Below are 20,607 nucleotides of genomic sequence, written 5' to 3'. Positions count from 1 at the left end.
ACTCAACCATGAGGAGCACTGAGTTATGTATACAACCGTTGAACCCCTATGTGGTACTTCTGAAATTAACACTGGAGGTTAATTATGCTGGCATTAATAAAATAATGATTAAGAAAAAAAAAAACTAAAGAAACTCAAGAAAGAAAAAAAATACAAAGATTACACCCTGGAAGTAATAGCTGTATGGGTTGGAAAAACCAGGTGGGAGGATGACGGGGGTGAATAGGGTCGACTTCTAATTTATAGGGAAGGTACAACTGGAATAAAACTGGGTTTGAAGAAAACAACATTTACCCTAAGTGCTCATCTAGATTCTAAAAATGCAGGGGAAACCTGAGAGAAGATACTAACAAATACACTACTCTTCCAAGTAGACAACAGATCAGGCAAAAACTTGAGGGACCCACTCTTGTTCAGGCTGATGGGTAAGATTCTCACTTGGAAATGCACTTCAACCCAGCATCTCGAGTGCCTTGAACTGTCCCATTCATCAGCAGCACATCCTGCAATCATTGTCCTCTTAGGAGTCCTGGCTAGTTTACGGAACAACCATCCACAAGCTAAAAACAAGGAGACTATGTCTTGGTCTTGTGGCTGAAGTCAAGAACACTCCCCCAGACAGGAACACCTCGTCACTTAGCACTGTCAGTGACGCTCACCTTTAGGATATTGTTTAGGATATTGTTTCTTACCACAGATGATTAACAGATGTATCTAGCCCTTGATTTACTCCAAGAAACTGACAGGCCCTAAGGTTAAATTACAGTTTGAGCAATGATGCCACTCCAGCCTCCTAAAATGCTAGTGGGGAAAAAAAAAAAGTGCTGGAAGAAAAGAAGGCCATCAGCCGAAATCAAGGAGTTTTCCAGTATATGGAAAGTAACTATCACACCCATTCACTATCTATACAATTGGCCAAGAAAAGAAAGTGAGAGGGGCGCCTGGGTGACTCAGTGGGTTAAGCCTCTGCCTTCGGCTCAGGTCATGATCTCAAGGTCCTGGGACTGAGCCCCACATTGGGCTCTCTGCTCAGGGGGATGCCTGCTTCCAATTCTCTGCCTGCTTGTGATCTCCCTCTGTCAAATAAATAAATAAATAAGAAATCATTAAAAAAAAAAAGAAAAGAAAGTGAGGAAAAAGGAACATTAGTCAGAACTAGTGAGTGTTCAAGATAGTCAGAATTTATAATCTGACTATCTATTAGTCAGATATTATATATTAATATATATTAAATTTCTCCTCAGGATAGCCATAACCAAATAATAAATATAACAGGGAAAAACTGATCCTTTGACTCAGGGATGAAATTAAGTTGTACTGAAAACCTAAGTCAGTTTAAGCAGAAAAGGCAGTGTATGGAGTCCCAAGTAGCTTTGGGCACAGTCACATTGTGAGACCCCAGCAATGTTTCTCAACATTCCATCCTACCCCAAATCTCTGACTTGCATCCTTCTGTGAGGTCTTCTCTTCCAGACAGACTCTCTCCATGAATTGGACACCCCAGCTGAGAAAGAGTCTCATCTGGTAATATCCACAGAAATCCTAAAATTTGAGTCCTGCTAACTTACTTCACTGAGGAATGGACTCTGTTAGGTCAGGTCTGGGTCATTTTTCTCAACTTGGGGTAGGGTCAAATGGGGGAGGAGTCAGTATCACCAGAACTACATGGTCTAACAACAAAGGAGGGGTAGTTTCCCCTAAGAAACCTATGGGTGTTGGCGGAAATGGGGAGGACAAAATATCCTCTCTAGATTCCATTCCCAATAGCAGTAGAACCCAAAGTGTTGGAATACACCTAAGAACATAGGATCTGTACAAAGGAAAGCATAAGACACCTAAAAAACGTGAAAGAATTCATGTTCTTAGACATGTTCTTTACAATATTGTAAAGATACTACTTATTCCCAAATTGATCTATGACCAATCCCATTCTAATAAAAAATCCTAAAAAGCAACATCTTAATGGATTCTTTATAAATTGTTTTTCAGAATTCACCTTAAACAATTCACAAAAATAGCCAAGGATTTATTTTTTCTTTTTAAAGAACAGCACTGGGGAGACTAGATTTAGACCACTAAATATTCAGGCATACATTTTTTTTAAAGATTTAATTTATTTGACAGAGATCACAAGTAAGTGGAGAGGCAGGCAGAGAGAGAGAAGGGGAAGCAGGCTCCCTGCTGAGCAGAGATCCCAATGAGGGGCTCCATCCCAGGACCCTGGGATCATGACCTGAGCCAAAGGCAGAGGCTTTAACCCACTGAGCCACCCAGGTGCCCCTATTAAGGCATATATATATATATTAATAATAATATATATGAGTAATTCAGACAGAGTGCTATTAGCAGAGGAAAAGGCAAGTCAACAAAATAGAGAATACTTTCAGACTGGTAGGGGAAAATGGACTATCTGCAATGCTGAAATATCTACCCCAACTCTTAGAAGAAGTGAATCCTACTTCATACTAAAAGAATTACGGACTGGATCAATGACCCAGAACACAGAAGATTTTCTTTATAATCGTGGGACAAGGATGACTTCCCCCCAAAAGCCCCAAACTCCAAAAGCCATAAAGGGGAAAATTTAGGATGATTTAATACTGGAAAGACTGTGAAGAGCTAAGCACTCCCTATCCTGGTATAAATTGGATTGGTAGATTCGATTTTGAATAATAATTTGGTAGCAGCCAAGTATTAATACTATTATCTGATTCAGAAACTCTAGGATTTTCTCCTACAGATATAGTCACACATGACTATGGGAATAAAAAGACTATGAACCCCCCCAAAAAAAAGAAAGAAAAAAGAATCATGAGATGTTTTTTCCTCACAGTCCTTAAGAGAAGAAACATGCTAAAATACAGAGCAATGAAAGGTCACATCAGCTTGATCCCAGGATGCCAAAACCAGGACCCCACCAAAAATCAAGAGTTGGATGCCTAATTGACTGAGCCACCCAGATGTCCCTTGACTAGTCTTCTGAGTCCTTTCTCTTCAGAAAATGCAGTTCTGCCTTACTGCAGAAGTTGATGTAACCTTTCATTGTTGTTGGGTGTAGAAGCTGCTCAGGATTCTCTCTCTCCCTCTCCTCTGGCCCACACCCCCTTGCCCACTGCACACACACTCTCCTGTCCTGTCCTGTCCTCTCTTTCTCCCCCTTTCCCTCTACCTTTTCCTCCTGTTCCTCTCTCTCTCTCTCAAAAAAAAAAAAAAGAAAGAAAGAAAGAAAAAGAAAAGATGACTCAGAAGAGCATGTCCAGTTTTTATAAAGGCCTGAAATGCCTGAAGGGATACCATACTATTTTTTGAAACCAAGTATTAGTATTTTCATTAAAGGTTGCAAATACAAAAATAAGTAAATAAATAAATAAATATAAATAAAAATAAAGAGTGCAAATACGATTTCAATCAAGTGCCAAATGGAAGACCAAACCCTGGAGTTCAAAGGCTGAAAAGGAACTCCTGAATAAGGAACATCATGGCAGTCTTCTACTTCAGCCACACCATCCAGGGCTGTGTCGGTGCCAGTGTGTCAGCCAGATTCCTGTTTACCGCATCATCAATCTGTACAATGTTCCAGTTTCGGTTGCTAGAATAAGTGCACTGACTGAAATCAAAAAGGCTGGATGACCCGTTCTTCCAAAATAACCGGAAATGTTATTTTACTATTATTATTATTAATTTGGGTAAAAATGCCTATAGGTTTTCTCCTTGGGCGTGTCAGTTTGTTAGTTCTGTCACTACAAATATGGGATTCAGGCCAGCAGTTTCAGCTAGTGTACCTGAACCACTTCTATTACATCTGCCTTAGAACACAGTGGAATTCCAGACTACTCAATGTTCCTGAATATTCAGTTAACCATAGGGCCAACTTTATTTCCGGAGCCCCGCCTCCTACAAGAAGAGCTCCTGCTTCACTCAACAGGGAGTAGCACATGCGGCTTCATGAATGGAACACTCTGCTTCTTCAATCACCAATTTGTCAGAACCATGCGCAACTGTTAATTTTTTCCTAGGGATCTTAAGCAATTTGCCAGAACCATTTAAACCGACCCCCTCAGCTTGTCACCAGTGAACTGGTTACCATAAGCAACTGGCCTGGTTTCGCTTTCTTACAGAGGACTTCGGGGTTTTCTCTTCCAATATTCCTAGCCACCATGATCTTCATTTTGTTCGGGAAATGTAATGCAAGATCTCGAAGAGCATGTCTTAAGAATAGACTTCTGTATGAGAACACTGTATCTGGTTTAAAAAATCTGCCTCACTAAATTTAGAACACAGGCTCTCTTCTTCCTTAGCACTGGGCCCATCTGGACATCGGAAAGGACTATGTGATTATCCCTATCTGTTTTAGGAGCAGATAAGGAAAATTGCGTATGCCCATCTTATGAGCCTTTTCAGCTCTGGTTAGGTCATCTTTTGGGTGAGAACCAGCCCTTCTACCAACATGTAGTCATCATCTGTACCACCCAGTTTTGTTATATATAAGCTACATAGAGTTTATATATAAACTATACATGTGTGGTAACTAAAGATACATATAAATATTTATTTAAACTAGAACAAAACAGGGGAGCCTGGCTGACTCGGAACATGAGACTCTTGATCTTGGGGTCCTGAGTTTGAGCCACAAACTTACATACATACATACTTGGGGTTCCTAGGTACTCCGTTGAGCATCTGACTCTTGGTTTTGGCTCCAGTCATGACTTCAGGGTCATAGGATCGAGCCCGGGGTTGAGCTCCACGCTGGGCAGGTAGTCTGCTTGAGATTCTCCCTCTGCCCCTTTCCACCCTGCTCTCACCCAATAAATCTTAACAACAAACACTTAAAAATAAAGTTAGGCAACCCTGTCTGAATCCCTCTCACTCTTGAGAGCTTTTTCTGTTATCTTCACTTAATAAACTTTTATTGCTTTACTCACTGTCTGCTGTCCACCGAGATTCACTCTGACTCCCTGAGACAAAAACCTCTCTCCCCCACATCATTTTGGTGCCGAGACCTGGGATCACTTCCACTGAAGGGTGAGTAAAAAGCGGACTTTTTTCTTTCCTTTCCTGGGAGACGCCTCTTCCCTTAGCTGACTTTTTCTCATAAACAGCAAAACCCGCGCCCCTGCGGCCAGTTAAAGGCAGAACTGCGCAGGCGCAGACTTAAATCTCAGGTAATATAGTCTTTGGGGAAAGTTTTGGTCAACCCTGCTTCCTCAAAGGAAGGGAATGTTGGCCTAACCCTACCTAGTTCTGCTTTCTGTTCACTGGCTGGTCTTAAATGACTTTCTCCTGCCTTAGGGACTTTTTGCCTCAGGTCCTTCCAATCTCTGATAATCAGTAGGGCCTTCTGACCCGGGACTCAGTTCACCGTCGCCCTTAGCCTCCTTAATGCCTTCTCTAAGTACCTGGGGATTTTATGGGTTCAGTAGTCCTGCTGACTTTGTCATGTTGGGGAAGGATGTTGCCTATGGAGATATAAGTTTTATTTTGTTTTGTTTTTCATTTAAAAAGGTCTTTTCATGAGAACTTAGGTTCAGGAGGAAAATCTTTTCCTTATTTTTTGTTGCTTGGTAAGGTGTTTTTCTCTTAGGTACAGTTTAGGTTTAATCACAGCCAGGGACCCAAACCCAAGTTACTGGCAAGCAGGATTAGAGCGCTCTCTATATATGACAAGTTAGAGGGAGCCCAATGTTTCCTGAGCATTTACTGGAACACCTTGGGCATTGAAGAGGAAATTACAGACCCCTCCAGACAATTCATTATTGGTTGCATTAGTGGCTGGGACTTTAATGGGTCATATATTTGAGGCTTTCTTATTCCAACAACGGGAATATGAAACTATGATGATTCTAAATCTCAGGGTCTGCACCCCTCAACAGGGTCATGCTTACAAATGGGACCTCAGGTATATGGACAGAAAAAGCACCCAGGGGAAGGGAAAGGAACATAACTGACTCAAAGTTTAAACTGTTAACCTTGCTAAGCCTTTATGATTAGGGCAGATTTTTGGGGGTGGAGGGAGTCCAGAGAAAAAAAGGAGGATCAGGTGACGGATGGTTAAGAATGGCTACTCCTGCCAGCCTGATACCTCCTCAACCCAAGATGTTAGACCACTCTCTCAGCTTGGGTAGGAAACCATGGGACACCTTGGTTCCCAGGGGAGTGCTGGTATGTAGGGATGCCGCATCACCTCTCTCTAACATGTACAGAGAACTCTTACAGGGACCTCGAGATAGGAAACCATTCTCTGTGGGGACTCCTGGATTGGGTACTGCAAAACTGGGTAATTCCCAGGGTGCCTGGGTGGCTCAGTCATTAAGCATCTGCCTTTGGCTCAGGTCATGATCATGGGGTCCTGGGATTCAGTCCTGCATCAGGCTCCCTGGCTGGTGGGAAGTCTGCTTCTCCTCTCCCACTCGTCCTGCTTGTGTTCCCTGTCTGTCAAATAAACAAAATCTGAACAAAACAAAACAAAAAACTGGGTAATTCCCCTTGTAAAACTTTCCTAGTGTTTTCCATAGGTTAAACTCAGCAGGTTCTTCAAGGCAAGGTAAAATAAGGCATGACCTTCCAGTAAGACATGGTCTCTTCAGTTCCCAAGGACGCCCCCTTGTGGTGCCTTTTAACCCACTGCAAACAATCTGGATTGCAAATGTGGGAAACCACTGAGCTCTAACACACACTACATGGCCACAGTGGGATCAGGTCTCCTACAGGAAACCTGGCGGATAGACTGAGGACTGAGGTACCCTAGATCCATCCAGGCTTTCAGGGCCCTGACAAAAAGACCTCTAGCAGAAGGCATTTACCCAAACATGGTGGCTAGTAAACTCCCTCCTGACATATTGGGTAATTGTCTAAATATACCTCCTCCAAATAAACCTAGATTGCTGGAGGAAACACAGGCCATCTCTAGCAAGGGGATGTGGACTCTCCCTCCCTCTCACTGTTTCTAAAAGATGTGAGGGGCTTCTCCCTCATTCATTTCCTAGGTTAATGGCTCTAAGTGGAGCCAACCGTGGTTAGACTCTCTCAGGACGAGGAGTTTAAAGAATATTCCCCAAGCAGCTGCTGAAACTCCTTTGTTTCAGGGAAATTTCCTGTCTTCTCTGGCCTGACATGGACTGCCTAAACCCGCGTGTTGGTAGGAAAACTACTCATCTGTCCAAGCGGATGAGCTTTAGAACTGGGAACGCTTTTCTGGGTCTTCTGGCAGCACTTTGCTGGTCTTTCTGCCCCACCCCCTCCTGTTTCTGCACCTTGGGTACAGACGCATACACTGCTCACTACAGATCTCCTCACCTGTATCTCAGGTGATAACTGACAATGGGGAACAAATGGACTTTTAAAAGTGGTCCCACTGGTGCCTGGGTGGCTCAGTGGGTTAAAGCCTCTGTCTTCAGCTCGGGTCATGATCCCAGGGTCCTGGGATCAAGCCCCGCATTGAGTCCTCTGCTCAGCAAGGAGCCTGCTTCTGCCTACTTGTGATCTCTGTCAAAATAAATAAAATCTTAAAAAAAAGAAAAAAAGCAGCTACGTCTCCTTTAAAAAATAAGTGGACCTGGGTGGAACATAACTTGGTATTTAAACTAAATTTAAACTATAGGTCTTTAAAGTTATCACCATTAAATGTAAAGCTTGTATACTGTCAAGGTTTGCTGAAGGTCAAATAAGCTCATATTATCTCTGTTGCAATTTGTCAGCAAAAGGATGGCTGAAACGATGGTTAATTGTATGTCTCATCCAAGTTTTCATAAAAAATGTTAAAAGAGCTTTCAAAGTCTTTGGGATTAAATTCACTGGACATCTAGGTCTTTCCCAAACAGAAAAAGGTGCTCAATCATTGATTCCTGATGTAGGCTTGTGCTTCTGACTACTTATTGCAAAGAAACTAAGGATATTTTAAACTGCTGGTAAACGTACTTTGTGCTCAACCAGTTCATAACTTTGCCATTTCAGGAATTCTGGTGCGACAATTCACAATGGATTACTACTTAGTCTTCACTGGAAACTAAGATTTCTAAGAGTGTAAAATTAGGCAACTCTGTAGAAAAGAAGATGTGTATAAAAGACAAAAGGAATGGAATACTTTTTTTGTTGAAGGATAAAAAAACAATTTTGTCCTAGTAGAGACCGGTTGTTTGCAGAGAAAAGGTGTGGGACAAAATCTCAATGCAAAAGAAAGTTGTTGGTTTGTGAAAGGAAATCTTTGAAAAGGAATTTTAGGTGTGGTCAGGATAGACTAAGATTACAATAAAGGGATTTTATAAGTACACTGGCAGAAGATTGTTAAAAAGACAAAAGTTTTCAATTGCTCTTGATAAAATGTAAACAGCTATTTTCTCTTTGCCCCAAAAAACTAGTTTCTAGGTTTTGCCTTTATCAGGTCTTTGAGATGCTTAATCCTATTTAGCTAAGTGCTTTAAAAATTGCCAAGTTTTTAACAAACTTCTCCAAGACTTAAACGGTGAACAAAGTCTTGTTGACTCATCAATCAGGCTTTTTTTGTCAAGTTACATTCTGGTATAAGGGTCATCACTCGATGTTCTGGCCGTTGTGAAGTGTTTATGTGACCCAGAAATAATTTGTCAGTTGTATCATAATGAACTCTCATATCATTAACAACATCCATTTCTGAGTTTTTGTTTTTTTATAACTTCTTTATTCTCTTGTGAAATGAGTTTATCTTCAATGGGGTTCATAAAAAGGACTTTTAGGACAAATACTGGTATTCACTATCTTTTTTTTTAATAAGTTTTTTTTAAGATTTTATTTATTTAATTGACAGACAGAGATCACATAGTAAGCAGAGAGGTAGGCAGAGAGAGGGGGGAAGCAGGCTCCCTGCGGAGCAGAGACCCCGATGCGGGGCTCGATCCCAGGACCCTGGTATCATGACCCGAGCCAAAGGCAGCGGCTTAACCCACTGAGCCGGTGCCTTGGTATTCACTATTATTAAGGTCAAAACTAAGTAAAAACTTCCTAAACTAACAAGAGCTTCTTGATTTCATCTCTGACAGTCATTTATCCTAGAAGCCACCTTGACTGACCTCCAATTGCAACCCAAGGCTTTAACCAAGCATCCAACAGCCTTTCTGATGAAAAGAACCTCACAGCTCACTATGGGACTTCCAGGACTTCTGTTACGACTGCAGTATGAAATAGGCAACACAGTACACTTGCTCAGGCCTCTAAATGCTACTTCGCAGGCACCGGATGCACTCCGCTAAAAATTAAATGAGGTCAGAGAAGGAATTCTTGAGACTGTCTACTACTGCTACACCTTTTGGGGTGTGAAAAATTTTCTCGTATGTGTTGTTTTAACATTACAGTTAACTCCTCCCAGGTGTCCCAATTAATAGGGGACCTTTGTGATCCATTAAGTAAGATCAAAATATCCACTGATCCATTTGACAAAACTGGTAATTGGGGAGCTTAGCTAAGGGATGGGATTGTAATTTTGAAAAAATTTTTAAAAAAGTAATACTTTTTAAAAAAGATATTATTTATTTGACAGAGAGAGAAGTCACAAGCACACAGAGCAGAGAGGGAGGGGGAAGTAGGCTCCCCGCTGAGCAGAGAGCCCGATGCGGGCATCGATCCCAAGACTCTGAGATCACCACCTGAGCCGGAGTCCTGCCTAATACTTGTTTTATGTTCATCCTTTTGCATGTGCTGATGCATGTACCGTTTGCGGCTCACCGGGACTCACTGGAGCCATACCACAAGCCCCTGGACCGGCCCCTGGGTAGAGTCTTAACAGCCGCGGCCCGGCGCCCCATTTCAGCAGGGAGCAGCCAGAGCGGTCAACATCCCACTATTCTCTAAGGGTAGTTCGGGTTACTATTTCCAAGTGGGAGGAATGAGGAAGGGCCAGGTGGGGCTAGGTAGGGAGAGACATGGAGCCACAGGATCAGGCTAACAAATTCCAAAAATGTGGAGGCATGGGAAAACCAGAGATAAGGGAATAAAGTGACCACCCTGCCCTGCTCGTGGGGGGGGGGTTGTCTTTTATGATAAACTTGTGACCAACACAGAATAACCAGACCCCAAAAAGGAAGTAAGCCAGCGAAGGTGTTATCACTAGTCCTTGCTCAATGGCGGTATCGGTAAAAACGTTAAAGAGATTTCAGGTCCCTGGTTCACTTTTCAGAAGAGACCAACCCTAAAGGCCTTTTTCGATTCCACTCAGGAGAGACATCTCAGTATCTGTCTTTCTCCATCTGACTTTCTTCACTTGGCATAGTGCCCTTGAGGTTTTTGAAGTACTCTGTGATCTTTAAGATCTACACCAACAGCCCTGGTGGGGTCCGTCACTTCCCTCACTCCATCTCCACTCACTGGATAAAGCAAACTTGAACACGAAGACGGAGTTCAATGAAATGGCTGTATTCCTGAGCAGTTTCTCTGTCATTCAATACCCTTTTCCAAATCCTTCTGGAATGACTTGGAAATAATAGTTGGATGAACCCCTTTCTGAAAAAGCTTCACACACAAATCTAAGAGAACCAGCAATGACAATCACCAATGTGGTACCACCTCCAGCTTCTTTATCTGGACAGCTCCACCAGTATTCTGGCTACAGGACATAACATCCGCGTTTGCTTCAGCATGGTGGTACCATCATTTGTAATGGTCACATCCTTCCCCATCTTCACTTATTTTTATCCTTTTGGTCCCAGGCTTGTTCTAATAGCCTCAGCAACAGCTTGACCATGGAGAGATTGCTCAAGTAGCTTTGGGGTGGCTTGTTGTGGTTCTCCGGCAGCCCCAGGCAGCCCTGGGGGCACCCACTCAAAGAGCACCACTGCTTGGCTGTGGGAAGCCTGGAGGGTCTGGGTGGGCTCAGAAAGGAAAGACGGATATGGATTCCAGCTGGCTGAAGAGTAATGGCATACACCATTCACCACTGAGGCGGATTCGAACAGGTCACTCCAAAATATGAAACTGTGGCACGTTATTTTGAGCTTAAGGCAACTGAGAAATAGCACATACAGGAAAAGGCTCTTAGCCCTCCACTTTTCTGCCTAAAAGCAGGGCATGAATTTCCTATGATAAAGGGTTTTTTTTTTGGTTTTGTTTTGTTATGGTAACACATGTGGGGGTGGAGCACAGGAGGAGATCGGGAAAGAAATCTTACATGGACTCCACACCCAACACAGAGCCCAATGTATGACTTGATCCCTCAACCGGTGGACAACCTGAGCGGAAACAAGAGTCGGGTGCTTAACTGACTCAGCCACCCAGGCACCTCCACTTTTTATTTTCAGAGGTGTAGTTCATTGATTCATCGGTTGCATATAACACCCAGTGCTCATTCTATCAAAGTGTCCTCCTAATGTCCCCACTCACCTCCCCTCCAGCAATGCCCATTTTGTTTCCTATAATTAAAGAGTCTTCTATGGTTTGCCTCCCTCTCAAATTTTCATTTACTTTTCCTTCCCCCAGGGTCATCTGTTTTGCTTCTTGAATTCCACATTATAAGTTAAGTCATATATTTGTCTTTCCCTGACTAACTTCACTTAGCGTAATACTCTTTAGTTCCATCCACCTCATCGCAGATGTCAAGATTTCATGCTTTTTGATGGCCACATAGTATTCCATCATATATATATACCACATCTTTATTCATTCATCTGTCGATTGACATCTGGGCTCTTTCCATATTTTGGCTATTATGGATTTTGCTGCTATAAGCATTCCCCCTCCCTTTTTAGAGAGATTGTTTAAAAGTAATCTCCATCCCTAGCCTGGGGTTCAAACTCACAAGCCCAAGATTAAGAGTCACACTTTCCACCAACTGAACCAGCCAGGTGCCTCAAGAAAGGTGCCCTCTTATTCCAGGAAGGAGAACACAATTATCACTGGAGATGGAAATCAACACCAAGAAGACCATACAAACAAACTGGACTAAAATAACCTTCACCTTCCATTAGATTTCCCCATCTATTTCCTAGTCCCTTTCCTCAGAATATACTACCCCTACCAGTCTCACCCCTCTACTTTGTCTATTCCACAATTGATCACTTTTTGTTAAAATGGTATATAAACCCTGAATCTACACATTTCTTTGAAGTTTCCACTCTTTTATAGTCTCCTTTAAAAACATCAAGATCCGTATATTTATCAGCTGTTAACCAGTCTGCTAAATTCCCAGGCCTCAGGGGGAGAGCCTTAGAGTATAATGTTTTCCTCTCTATCACCTTGCCAGTGATGGGTTGACTGCAAAATGGTAGGTAGAAGTAAAGGACTTTTTATGAGCTTGTGTACTGATTGTTTAAAATCAAGAATAGTATATATCGTATTTAAACAAGTAAAAAAGGAAATTTTCATCAATTCAAATTACTCCTAAGAACAGTCTTATTAAATTCCAAGGAAAACCAACAAATTTAAAAAGAAGATACATAAGTTTATTAAAAATTTGAAGATATTTAACAATTTAGTGAAGTCAAAAAATAAGTTCTTTGTAAAATCTAGAAAGGTAGAATTAGGAATTAGATTTCAAATGATTTAGAAAGAATTCCCTATAAAGGTTTTTAATGTTATTACATTCCTTGTCAAACTGGGACTTGGGAGGGCTTTCGGCATTCCATCCCTGACTGCCTGCCTTGAGAATTAAGTCCGCAGCAGCACAGGAAACTGGATAGACGAGAGATGCACATTCACTCTTATCCAAGTGTAGCAAAAAGCACCATGTTTCCTACTTACTAGAATGTAGCTTCTACTGCAATTTCTTAGAGCCATGAACCTTTAGAATCCATCTTCCCCACTCAAAGAGCCATTTTCGCCTTTGTCTTAATACCTCAGAGTACTCGCCAGGAGTTAAAGCTCCTGCTGAACTATCACCACGGGACTCCTTAGGTGAAGGCAGGTAAAAAACAGTCTCAGAGGATGGTTTACTCTGTTCTATTCTTTCACATCTCAAATTCAGGTGGCTGGTCACAGTTTTTAGGCAGGCAGAAATGCGTTAAAAATTTCAGAACTCACGGTAATCTTTTCCAGAAGTAGATTAAGATCACTGCCGTAAAGCATGACAGAAGAGCCTGGACCAGCAGTCTTTTCCAAGAAGACAGCAGCACGGGTGTGAAGAAGAGACAAAAGCCATCCTGCAAGGGGGAGGGACAGGCAGTTAGACTGGTTCAGAATCCCCCACAGCTGAACTTAATGAAATACACTAGTGCTTTGGGATTAAACAGCAAGGAAACTTTTGGATTTAAAGCATAGAGGCAACCTGTACTTAGGAAACTGAGTTTGGATTTGTAAGGAATCCAACAGGGCAAAGAAGAACATAGGAGACACAACTTTGTCACAGCAAGAATACTTGTCTTTTGATTTGCCCCCCCCCATTTTTAAGAGGACACCAACCCCCTCACCCACCAAATAATCTGATTAAAAATGGGCAGAGGAGGGGTGCCTGGGTAGCTCAGTAGGTTAAGCATCTGCCTTCGGCTCAGGTCATGATCCCAGGGTTCTGGGATCGAGCCCCACATCAGGCTCTCTGCTTAGCAGGAAGACTGCTTTTTCCTCTCCCACTCCCCCTGCTTGTGTTCCCTCTCTCACTGTGTCTCTCTGATAAATTAAAAAAAAAAATCTTAAAAAAAAAAATGGCAGAGCACCTGAGTGGACCTTTTTCCAAAGACGACCTACAAATGGCTAAAGGACCCATGGAAAGATGCTCAGCATCATACACAATCAGGGAAATGCAAATCTAAACCACAGCGAGAGGTCACCTCACACCAGTCAATGTCTAGTATCAAAAATACCGTAAATGTTGAAGATTTGGAGAAAAGGGAACTGTTTACGGGAATGTAAACTCATGCAGCCACTATAGTATGGAAAACAGTATGGCAGTTGCTTAAAAAAATTCAAACAGGAATGGTGTATGACCCAATAATTCCATCTCTGGGTATTTACCTGAAGAAAACAAAAACATTAAATTGAAAAGATATATGCACCCCTGTGCTCATTACAGTGGTATTTACAATAGCCCAACTATGGTACAACTCAAGCATCCATCGACAGGCTAATAGATAAATAAGATGTAGTATATTTATACAATAGAATATTAGCCATAAAGATGGAGATCTCGCCACCTGAACCTACATGGGTGGACCCAGAAGACATTATGCTAAGTGAAGCAAGTCAGAAAGACACAAAACATGATTTATATGTGGAATCTAAAAAATGAAGGAACTGAACAAACATAATAGAAATGGGCTTATAAATACAAAAAACTGGAAGAGAGGTGGGTGGGAAGATAGGCCAAATAAAAAATAAAACCATGAAGCATTTTTATTACCTATTTACTATTTTTTAAAATTTTACTTATTTCAGAGATTGAGCACCAGCTGGGGTGGGGAGGGCACGGGGAGGATGAGGGGGAATACAAGGGGAGAGGGGCAGAGGGAGAAGCGGACTACTCCGTGAGGCAGGGAGCCGGAGGTAGAGGTCTATCCCAGGACACCAGGATCATGACCGGAGCTGAAGGCAGATGCTTAATCAACTGAGCCACAGAGAGGCCCCTCATTTCAATCACTATACTGTACACCCAAAATCATTAACACTGTGAGTTAACTATACCAAATTTTAAGTTAATAAAATTTTAAAATTTCAAAGAAAAAAAAAAAACCTAAGAGGATCGTAGACTACTTTATCACATTCTTTCCTGAGCAAAGGGCAGGGCCATTTGGGAAACTGGCAAATCGCTAGGTTGAAAACGATCATCGAAGACAGTAATACAAGAAGCTCCATTCAGGGGGCACCTGGGTGGCTCAGTGGGTTAAAGCCTCTGCCTTCCGCTCAGGTCACAATCCCAGGATCCTAGGATCGAGCCCCACATCGGGCTCCCTGCTCAGGGGGGAGCCTGCTTCCTTTCCTCTCTCTCTACCTGCCTCTGCCTACTTCTGATATGTCAAATAAATAAATAAAATATAAAAACAAGAAAAGAGGCGCCATTCAGAAAAATGGAGAGGAAATGAATGAAGTCTGGATAGTGGCTTTTTTAAACGCAGGGGAAGGGAAAGAGAGAGAAGAGTGCAGAGGGGAGAGAGAATCTTCAGCAGGCTCCGTGCCCTGCTGGAGCGACTCAATCTCACAACCCTGAGGTCAGGACCTAAGCCAAAAATCAAGTCTGACATTTCACCCACTGAGCCACCAAGATGCCCTGAGATAGTGGCATTTAAGTGTAGCTGGGAGAGGTATGGCCATGTCTTTACTCAACTGGGGGAATCTGGGCCTCTTGATGCTAAAGGAATAGTCCTTAGTCAATGCTATTGAGTCAAAATGAGAATAAGAACTATGAGATCCTTCCAATCAATTTCCTCTAATTACAGAGGGCCCTTCAGGGCCAAATGCCTTAAAAAGGGCTCAGGTCCCTTCTTAAGAGTGCCCAAGCCTGGATGATTGAAGAACAGCACACAGGCCAAGAAGAACTCAGGAGTTAATGCTAACAGCTCAAACTGTTCATAGAAGGTCAAGGTTCTGATTCCCGTACTACCTCTCCTCCACAAATGGGGCCAATTTCCTCACAACAGGGGATGCCAGCTACCAACAGGAGCTAAATTTCCCATCTTCCTTAGTTTTTTTTTTTTTTTAAGATTTTTATTTATTTATTATTTGACAGAGAGACAGCAAGAGAGGGAACACAAGGAAGGGGAAAGAGAGAGGGAGAAGCAGGCTTCCTGCCGAGTAGAGAGCCAACAGCGGGATTCAATCATCCCAGGATCCTGGGATCACCACTGGAGCCCAAGGCAGACACCTAATGATTGAGCCACCCAGGTGCCCCTCCACCCCTTAGTTCCTTTCTTAATAGCTGGTTCCAACATTTTGGCCAAATTCATTCTGTAACTTGGGTCACTGCAGTCCTTGATTCAAGTCCAGGAAGGAAGAGAGGAAAAGACCAGGAGTCTAGCTAAGAAACCAAGAGGCATGCTCTCCTCATACTGAAGGGTGGGTGGGCTTCCCTTGATCACTGACGGGGTTCAGGAGCTGCAGGGCAGAAATCAATGACCTACAGCTGAAAGCCAAGGCACCTGGTTATCACTCAGTGAGGGGCTGGGTGCAAAGGGCTGGAAGTTAAGGAACCTTGAGTCAACACCACCACTGGGTGCCTGCGCACGCTCTCCAACACTTCCGGCCTCGGCTCTTCCTAAGAAGTGTCGGCAGGGGGATGCCTTTTCACTTGTTACGGTTTTCCGCTGGTGCTCTCCAAACGTTGTTTAACAGGCAGAGGAGAGAGAACCCATCTGGCCCAGGGCCACCCCACTGCTGACTTTACCAGTTTGGGGATCTGTGAGCGAAGCGTCCAGCCCTAACGTTGGCGCATCCTAAAACCCCTAAGACCGGCAAGGGTAAGGCCAAAGTGTGCCAAGCAGGTCCTGCGCGGCTGCTTTAGAATGGGTTAATAGAGAGCGGTCTAGGCGAGGGCGGTTTCTGCCAGTCTGACCACCAGGAGAAAAAGCCAGACTTAACACTGGAAATCCTCGTCTTGCTGAAAAGAACGCCTCACCCGGCGGATCCTGCGAGCCCCCTCCCCCGGTCGGGCCATTCGAGCGCGCCCCCGGCTGCCCACCCGACCCCGCTCCCCGCGTCCCCCCGCGCTCACCCAGCCGCCGTGCGCCTCCAGCCAGGCGCGGTGCTGCCCTGCGAGCCGACCGCAGAGGAAGTCCACCAGGCGCCGGCAGTCCTGGCGAACGGTGGCCTCCCACTCCCCCAGCTCCAGTTCCGCGTCCGGCCCCAAGTTCGAGCAGGCCCCCGGCGGCGGGCGCTCCAGCAGCGTTCCCGCGAAGGTCAAGAGCGCCACCACACGGCCCCAGCTTAGGGCTTGGGGGTGGGCGAGTATCTCCCGCTCCACCTGAGCCACCAGCTCCACGCGGTTGCCGCGGTAGCCGCGGTAATCCGACAAGAAGCGCTCGTGACGCTGCCGCACGTCGGCGGCCACCGAGCGCAGCACCGCGGCCTCGCGCGTAGACGGCGACCGCGCGGGGGTGCCGGGGCCGCGGGCGCAATACTCCAGGTAGTCGGTCAGCAGCTGCGCCGTGCGCTCCCTCAACGCGTCCGCCATGGCCCGACCTCTCCCCGCGCCGCCCGACCCGACCCGGTTTTCTAGGTCCCGCTGCGCCTCCGCCCAGGGAGGGGCCGCCACACCCCTCCCCGGTTCGGCCCCGCAGTTGTTTTTCTAGGTGGGGAGAGGAGCCTTTGATGGGAATCCCATCCGCACCTGTTCCAGCCCCAGAAGCCAGGCCCCGTGGTGTGCACGCGCTCACAGGGCGATAAGAGACTGAATGAAGCCTTTTTTTGGGGGGGGGGGGGTGATTATTGTTTAGCTCTGGGGCTGGGGACTAAGAACCCAGAGGGGACAGTCTGGGAAGTTGAGCCAGACTTTTGCCTCCTCTTAAGAAGAGGTTGACAAAGGCTACCCACAGCCCTCCACGGACGACTCCATTGCGAGGATCATCATCTCCCGATTGGACGGAAGCCGCAGGTGTGTGTGCTGGGGATACCTGCCTGTGGATCTGGCATATGCGGCAGGAAACAGGATACACTGCTGCAGGCTGCGGGAGTGCCAGTACTGGCTGTGTCCATTCATTCACTGGTATTTATTCAGAGCCTGTTAGCGCTGGAATGTCATGCAGAACAAGGTGTGTGGCCCCTGCTCTCAACAACCCTACAGTCTGGTGCTGAAACAAAGAAACAGCCCCCCACAGCAGAGTTTAATTACCACTATAGCCGGAATAGCTGAGTACCCAGCTCCAGGATATTGGCTGCTTCTGGTAGCTACCATTTCTATATTGCTTACAATTCTCTTTACTTTTTACTGGCAAATTTCTCATTATTCCAAGGCTCTATTATAGTTAGCATTCCCCCCCCCTTTTTAATAGATTTTATTTATTTACTTGACAGAGAGAGAGAGAGAGAGAGAGATCACAAGTAGGGAGAGCGGCAGGCAGAGAGAGAGGGGGAAGCAGGCTCCCCGGGGAGCAGAGAGCCCGATGCGATGCGGGGCTCGATCCCAGGACCCTGAGATCACGACCCGAGCTGAAGGCAGAGGCTTAACCCACTGAGCCACCCTGGTGCCCCTATAGTTAGCATTTCTTATATTAACCTTTCTCTGTTCATGACATTGTATGGCTTCTTTCTCTGATTGGTCCCAGACTGACACAAAATTGGTTTTAGCAGTAAAAATTCTGTGGGTGCAGTGGTCTGGATTATGTTGCAATATCCCACTCAGGGTGAAAGAGGAGTTGGTGTCCCTTGTTTCACCTACAAGAAAGGAGAGGCAAGACATTTGGGAGGTCCTTTTGGATTTGGGAGGCAACATACACCACGTATGAGTGTGTGAATTTCACCCATCCTCAGGCTAGTGGATTGGGAGGAACAAGAGAAGATTCTGTAGTACATTAAGGCTGTACTACAAGCTGCTCTACCACCTGGGTCTTATGCACCACCAGATCCAATGATCTGTGACGTGCCAAAGAGGGATCCTGTATGGACATTCCAGCAAATGCCAATAGGAGAATTACAGCACAGACCTCCAGGTTTTCAAAGCAAATCTGTGTTCTTCTCTGCACGTAGCTATTCTCCTTTCAAAAAGCAGGTTCTGACCTGTTACTGGACCTTGGTCGAGCCCGAATGGCTAACCATGTGCTATCAGGTGACCATGTAGCTCGAGCTCTCATCGTGTGGATGACCTACCTAGACATAAGGCTGGGCACGCACAGCGGCAATCTGTGCAGCTCTCTGTATACAAGACTGAACTCGGGCAGTTCCATTAGGTACAAGTAAATTGCATGAGTAGGTGGCTCAGAATCCTGCAACACCAATTCTTACTGCTTTGCCTCCTCCCTCATTCCATGCCTATGGCCTCCAAGGGATTGCTTATGATCAGTTGACTGAGTGAGAAAACCTCAAACCTGGATTACAGATGGGTCCACATGATGAGTGGTCCATGATGAGTCCATTCAAGTGGACAGGAGGAACAGCACAGCCCCACTCAAGGGGGACTGTGAAGACACTGGTAAGGGAAAATCTTCCCAGTGGGCAGGGATTCCAGCCAGGTATTTGACTGTCCACTATGTCTGGAGGGACAGATGGCCATAGTACCCACCTACACTGGTTCTTGGGCAGTTGCTGGATGGTCAGGGCCTTGAGAAGACGAGGCCTGGAGGATTGGTGCTAAGGAAATCTTGGAAAGAGTTATTGTCTAGATGCCTCTGAATGGGTACAGGCTGAAAATATTCATGTCCCATGTGAATATCAGGAGCAGATTCTTAATAATCAGACAAACTTCTGTGCTCTGTGGATGTCGGAGAGCTTCTTTACCCAGCTAGCTTGGTGCTGATTCTGTGAGTCTGCAAGCAAAGAGGCCACGGCAGCAAGGAGAGTGTATGGCAACAATGGGATTCTCCCTACAAAGGTAGAGCTGGCCATTGGTACTAGTGGGTACCAATGTGGGTCTGCCACATCAGGGGTTCGTGTATAGCGAGCCAAATGAATTTCCTCAGAAGGGATTATAAATCTCTGTGCATCAAGCTCCCATTTGAACTCTTTTTGACATCTTATGGGTTCCTTGTGGAGTTAAATGTTTTTCTATATGGTCATATTTTATTTGCCAGGGACTCATGATTTTATCTGATTAAATATAATATAATGTTATATTTTAGCAACAAGCACAGTTTTTTCTTAGATTTGGAGTAGTTTGGTTTTGAGTGGTGAATCCTCTGGCCTGGCCATTGGCTAACTCCTAATAATTATCAGGTGAACCAAACAGCAAGTGAACAAATGAGCCTCTACACAGAATTTCTGATCCACACCATGCAAGGAAGCAGTTTGCAGTCAGATTTGGTTAAGATCCTTGCTCTGCCACTAAGGAGCTGTGCAACCATGAGCAAATTATCCAGCTCTTCTAGCTTCAATTTCCCTAAAAAATGGAGGTAATAACTGCACCATCCAGCTGTTACAAGGATTATGGGACTTGGTGTATGCAAGGTGCTTTGCACAGTGCTTGGTACATAGGGCAAGTTCTTTACAGAGAAATTTTTTATTATAGGTATGAACTAACCAGGGTTACTATGCTCACTTTTCCCACTTTTAACCAAAAATCAAAATGTAACATTTTGGTAAGCCTTACCTATCTGGTTTCTTGGTTTTGTTTTTTTAAATACTGAAAATACTTACGGAGTACCTACTATTTTTCCATATATCTATAGATTTAGCAGCTTTATTGTGATAAATATGCAGCCATCACCACTAATTCCATGACCTCAAAGGAAATCCTGTACCCATTGGCAGTCCCTCCCCATTCATCCCATCTGAGCCCCAAGAAACCACCAAATTACTTTCTGTCTCTGTGGATTTGCCTGTTCCGACTATTTCATGTGAACAGAATCACACACTGTGTAGTCCATTGTGTCTGGCTTTTTTCGCTCAGCACAATTTTTTCAAGGTTCATCCACGCTGTGGCATGAACCAGAACTTCATTCCCCTTTCACTGCCAAATGATATCCCGTTGCCTGATATCCCACCCTTTGTTCATCCGTTCATCGGTTGTTGAACATTTGAGATGTTCCACTTTGGGCTACTGTGCACATTTGTGTTCAAGTTTCTGTGTGGGCA

General features: G+C 44.5%; 2 protein-coding genes and 1 pseudogene across 4 annotated transcripts in view; all 3 read right to left on the bottom strand.

Annotated features, from left to right (window-relative positions):
- BCL2L10 (BCL2 like 10) overlaps nucleotides 1-17,071 on the bottom strand; it is a 52,527-nt gene extending 35,456 nt beyond the window's left edge. The window contains exons 1-2 of one of the 2 annotated variants that reach the window (XM_044229654.1): nucleotides 16,598-17,071; nucleotides 12,982-13,100 (exon numbers count right to left, since the gene is read on the bottom strand). In XM_044229654.1, the coding sequence (XP_044085589.1) occupies nucleotides 12,982-13,100; nucleotides 16,598-17,056 (578 nt within the window). In that variant the 5' untranslated portion in view covers nucleotides 17,057-17,071. The remainder of the gene's footprint in view (nucleotides 1-12,981; nucleotides 13,101-16,597) is intronic. The other variant, XM_044229653.1, reaches the window with a different exon arrangement.
- LOC122894018 lies at nucleotides 3,490-10,897 on the bottom strand (annotated as a pseudogene).
- A 501-nt stretch (nucleotides 17,072-17,572) lies between the features above and the next one.
- The window catches only part of GNB5 (G protein subunit beta 5), a 47,327-nt gene continuing 44,292 nt past the window's right edge, over nucleotides 17,573-20,607 (bottom strand). Inside the window, exons 15-17 of one of the 2 annotated variants that reach the window (XR_006381541.1) lie at nucleotides 19,100-19,343; nucleotides 18,098-18,255; nucleotides 17,573-17,672 (exon numbers count right to left, since the gene is read on the bottom strand). The gene's annotated coding sequence lies outside the window, so the exon portion shown is untranslated. The remainder of the gene's footprint in view (nucleotides 17,673-18,097; nucleotides 18,256-19,099; nucleotides 19,344-20,607) is intronic. The other variant, XR_006381542.1, reaches the window with a different exon arrangement.

This window comes from Neovison vison, chromosome 13, assembly GCF_020171115.1.
Source record: "Neovison vison isolate M4711 chromosome 13, ASM_NN_V1, whole genome shotgun sequence".
In the NCBI taxonomy this organism is placed as follows: domain Eukaryota; kingdom Metazoa; phylum Chordata; class Mammalia; order Carnivora; family Mustelidae; genus Neogale; species Neogale vison.
This window is presented reverse-complemented; position numbering and strand designations above follow the sequence as displayed.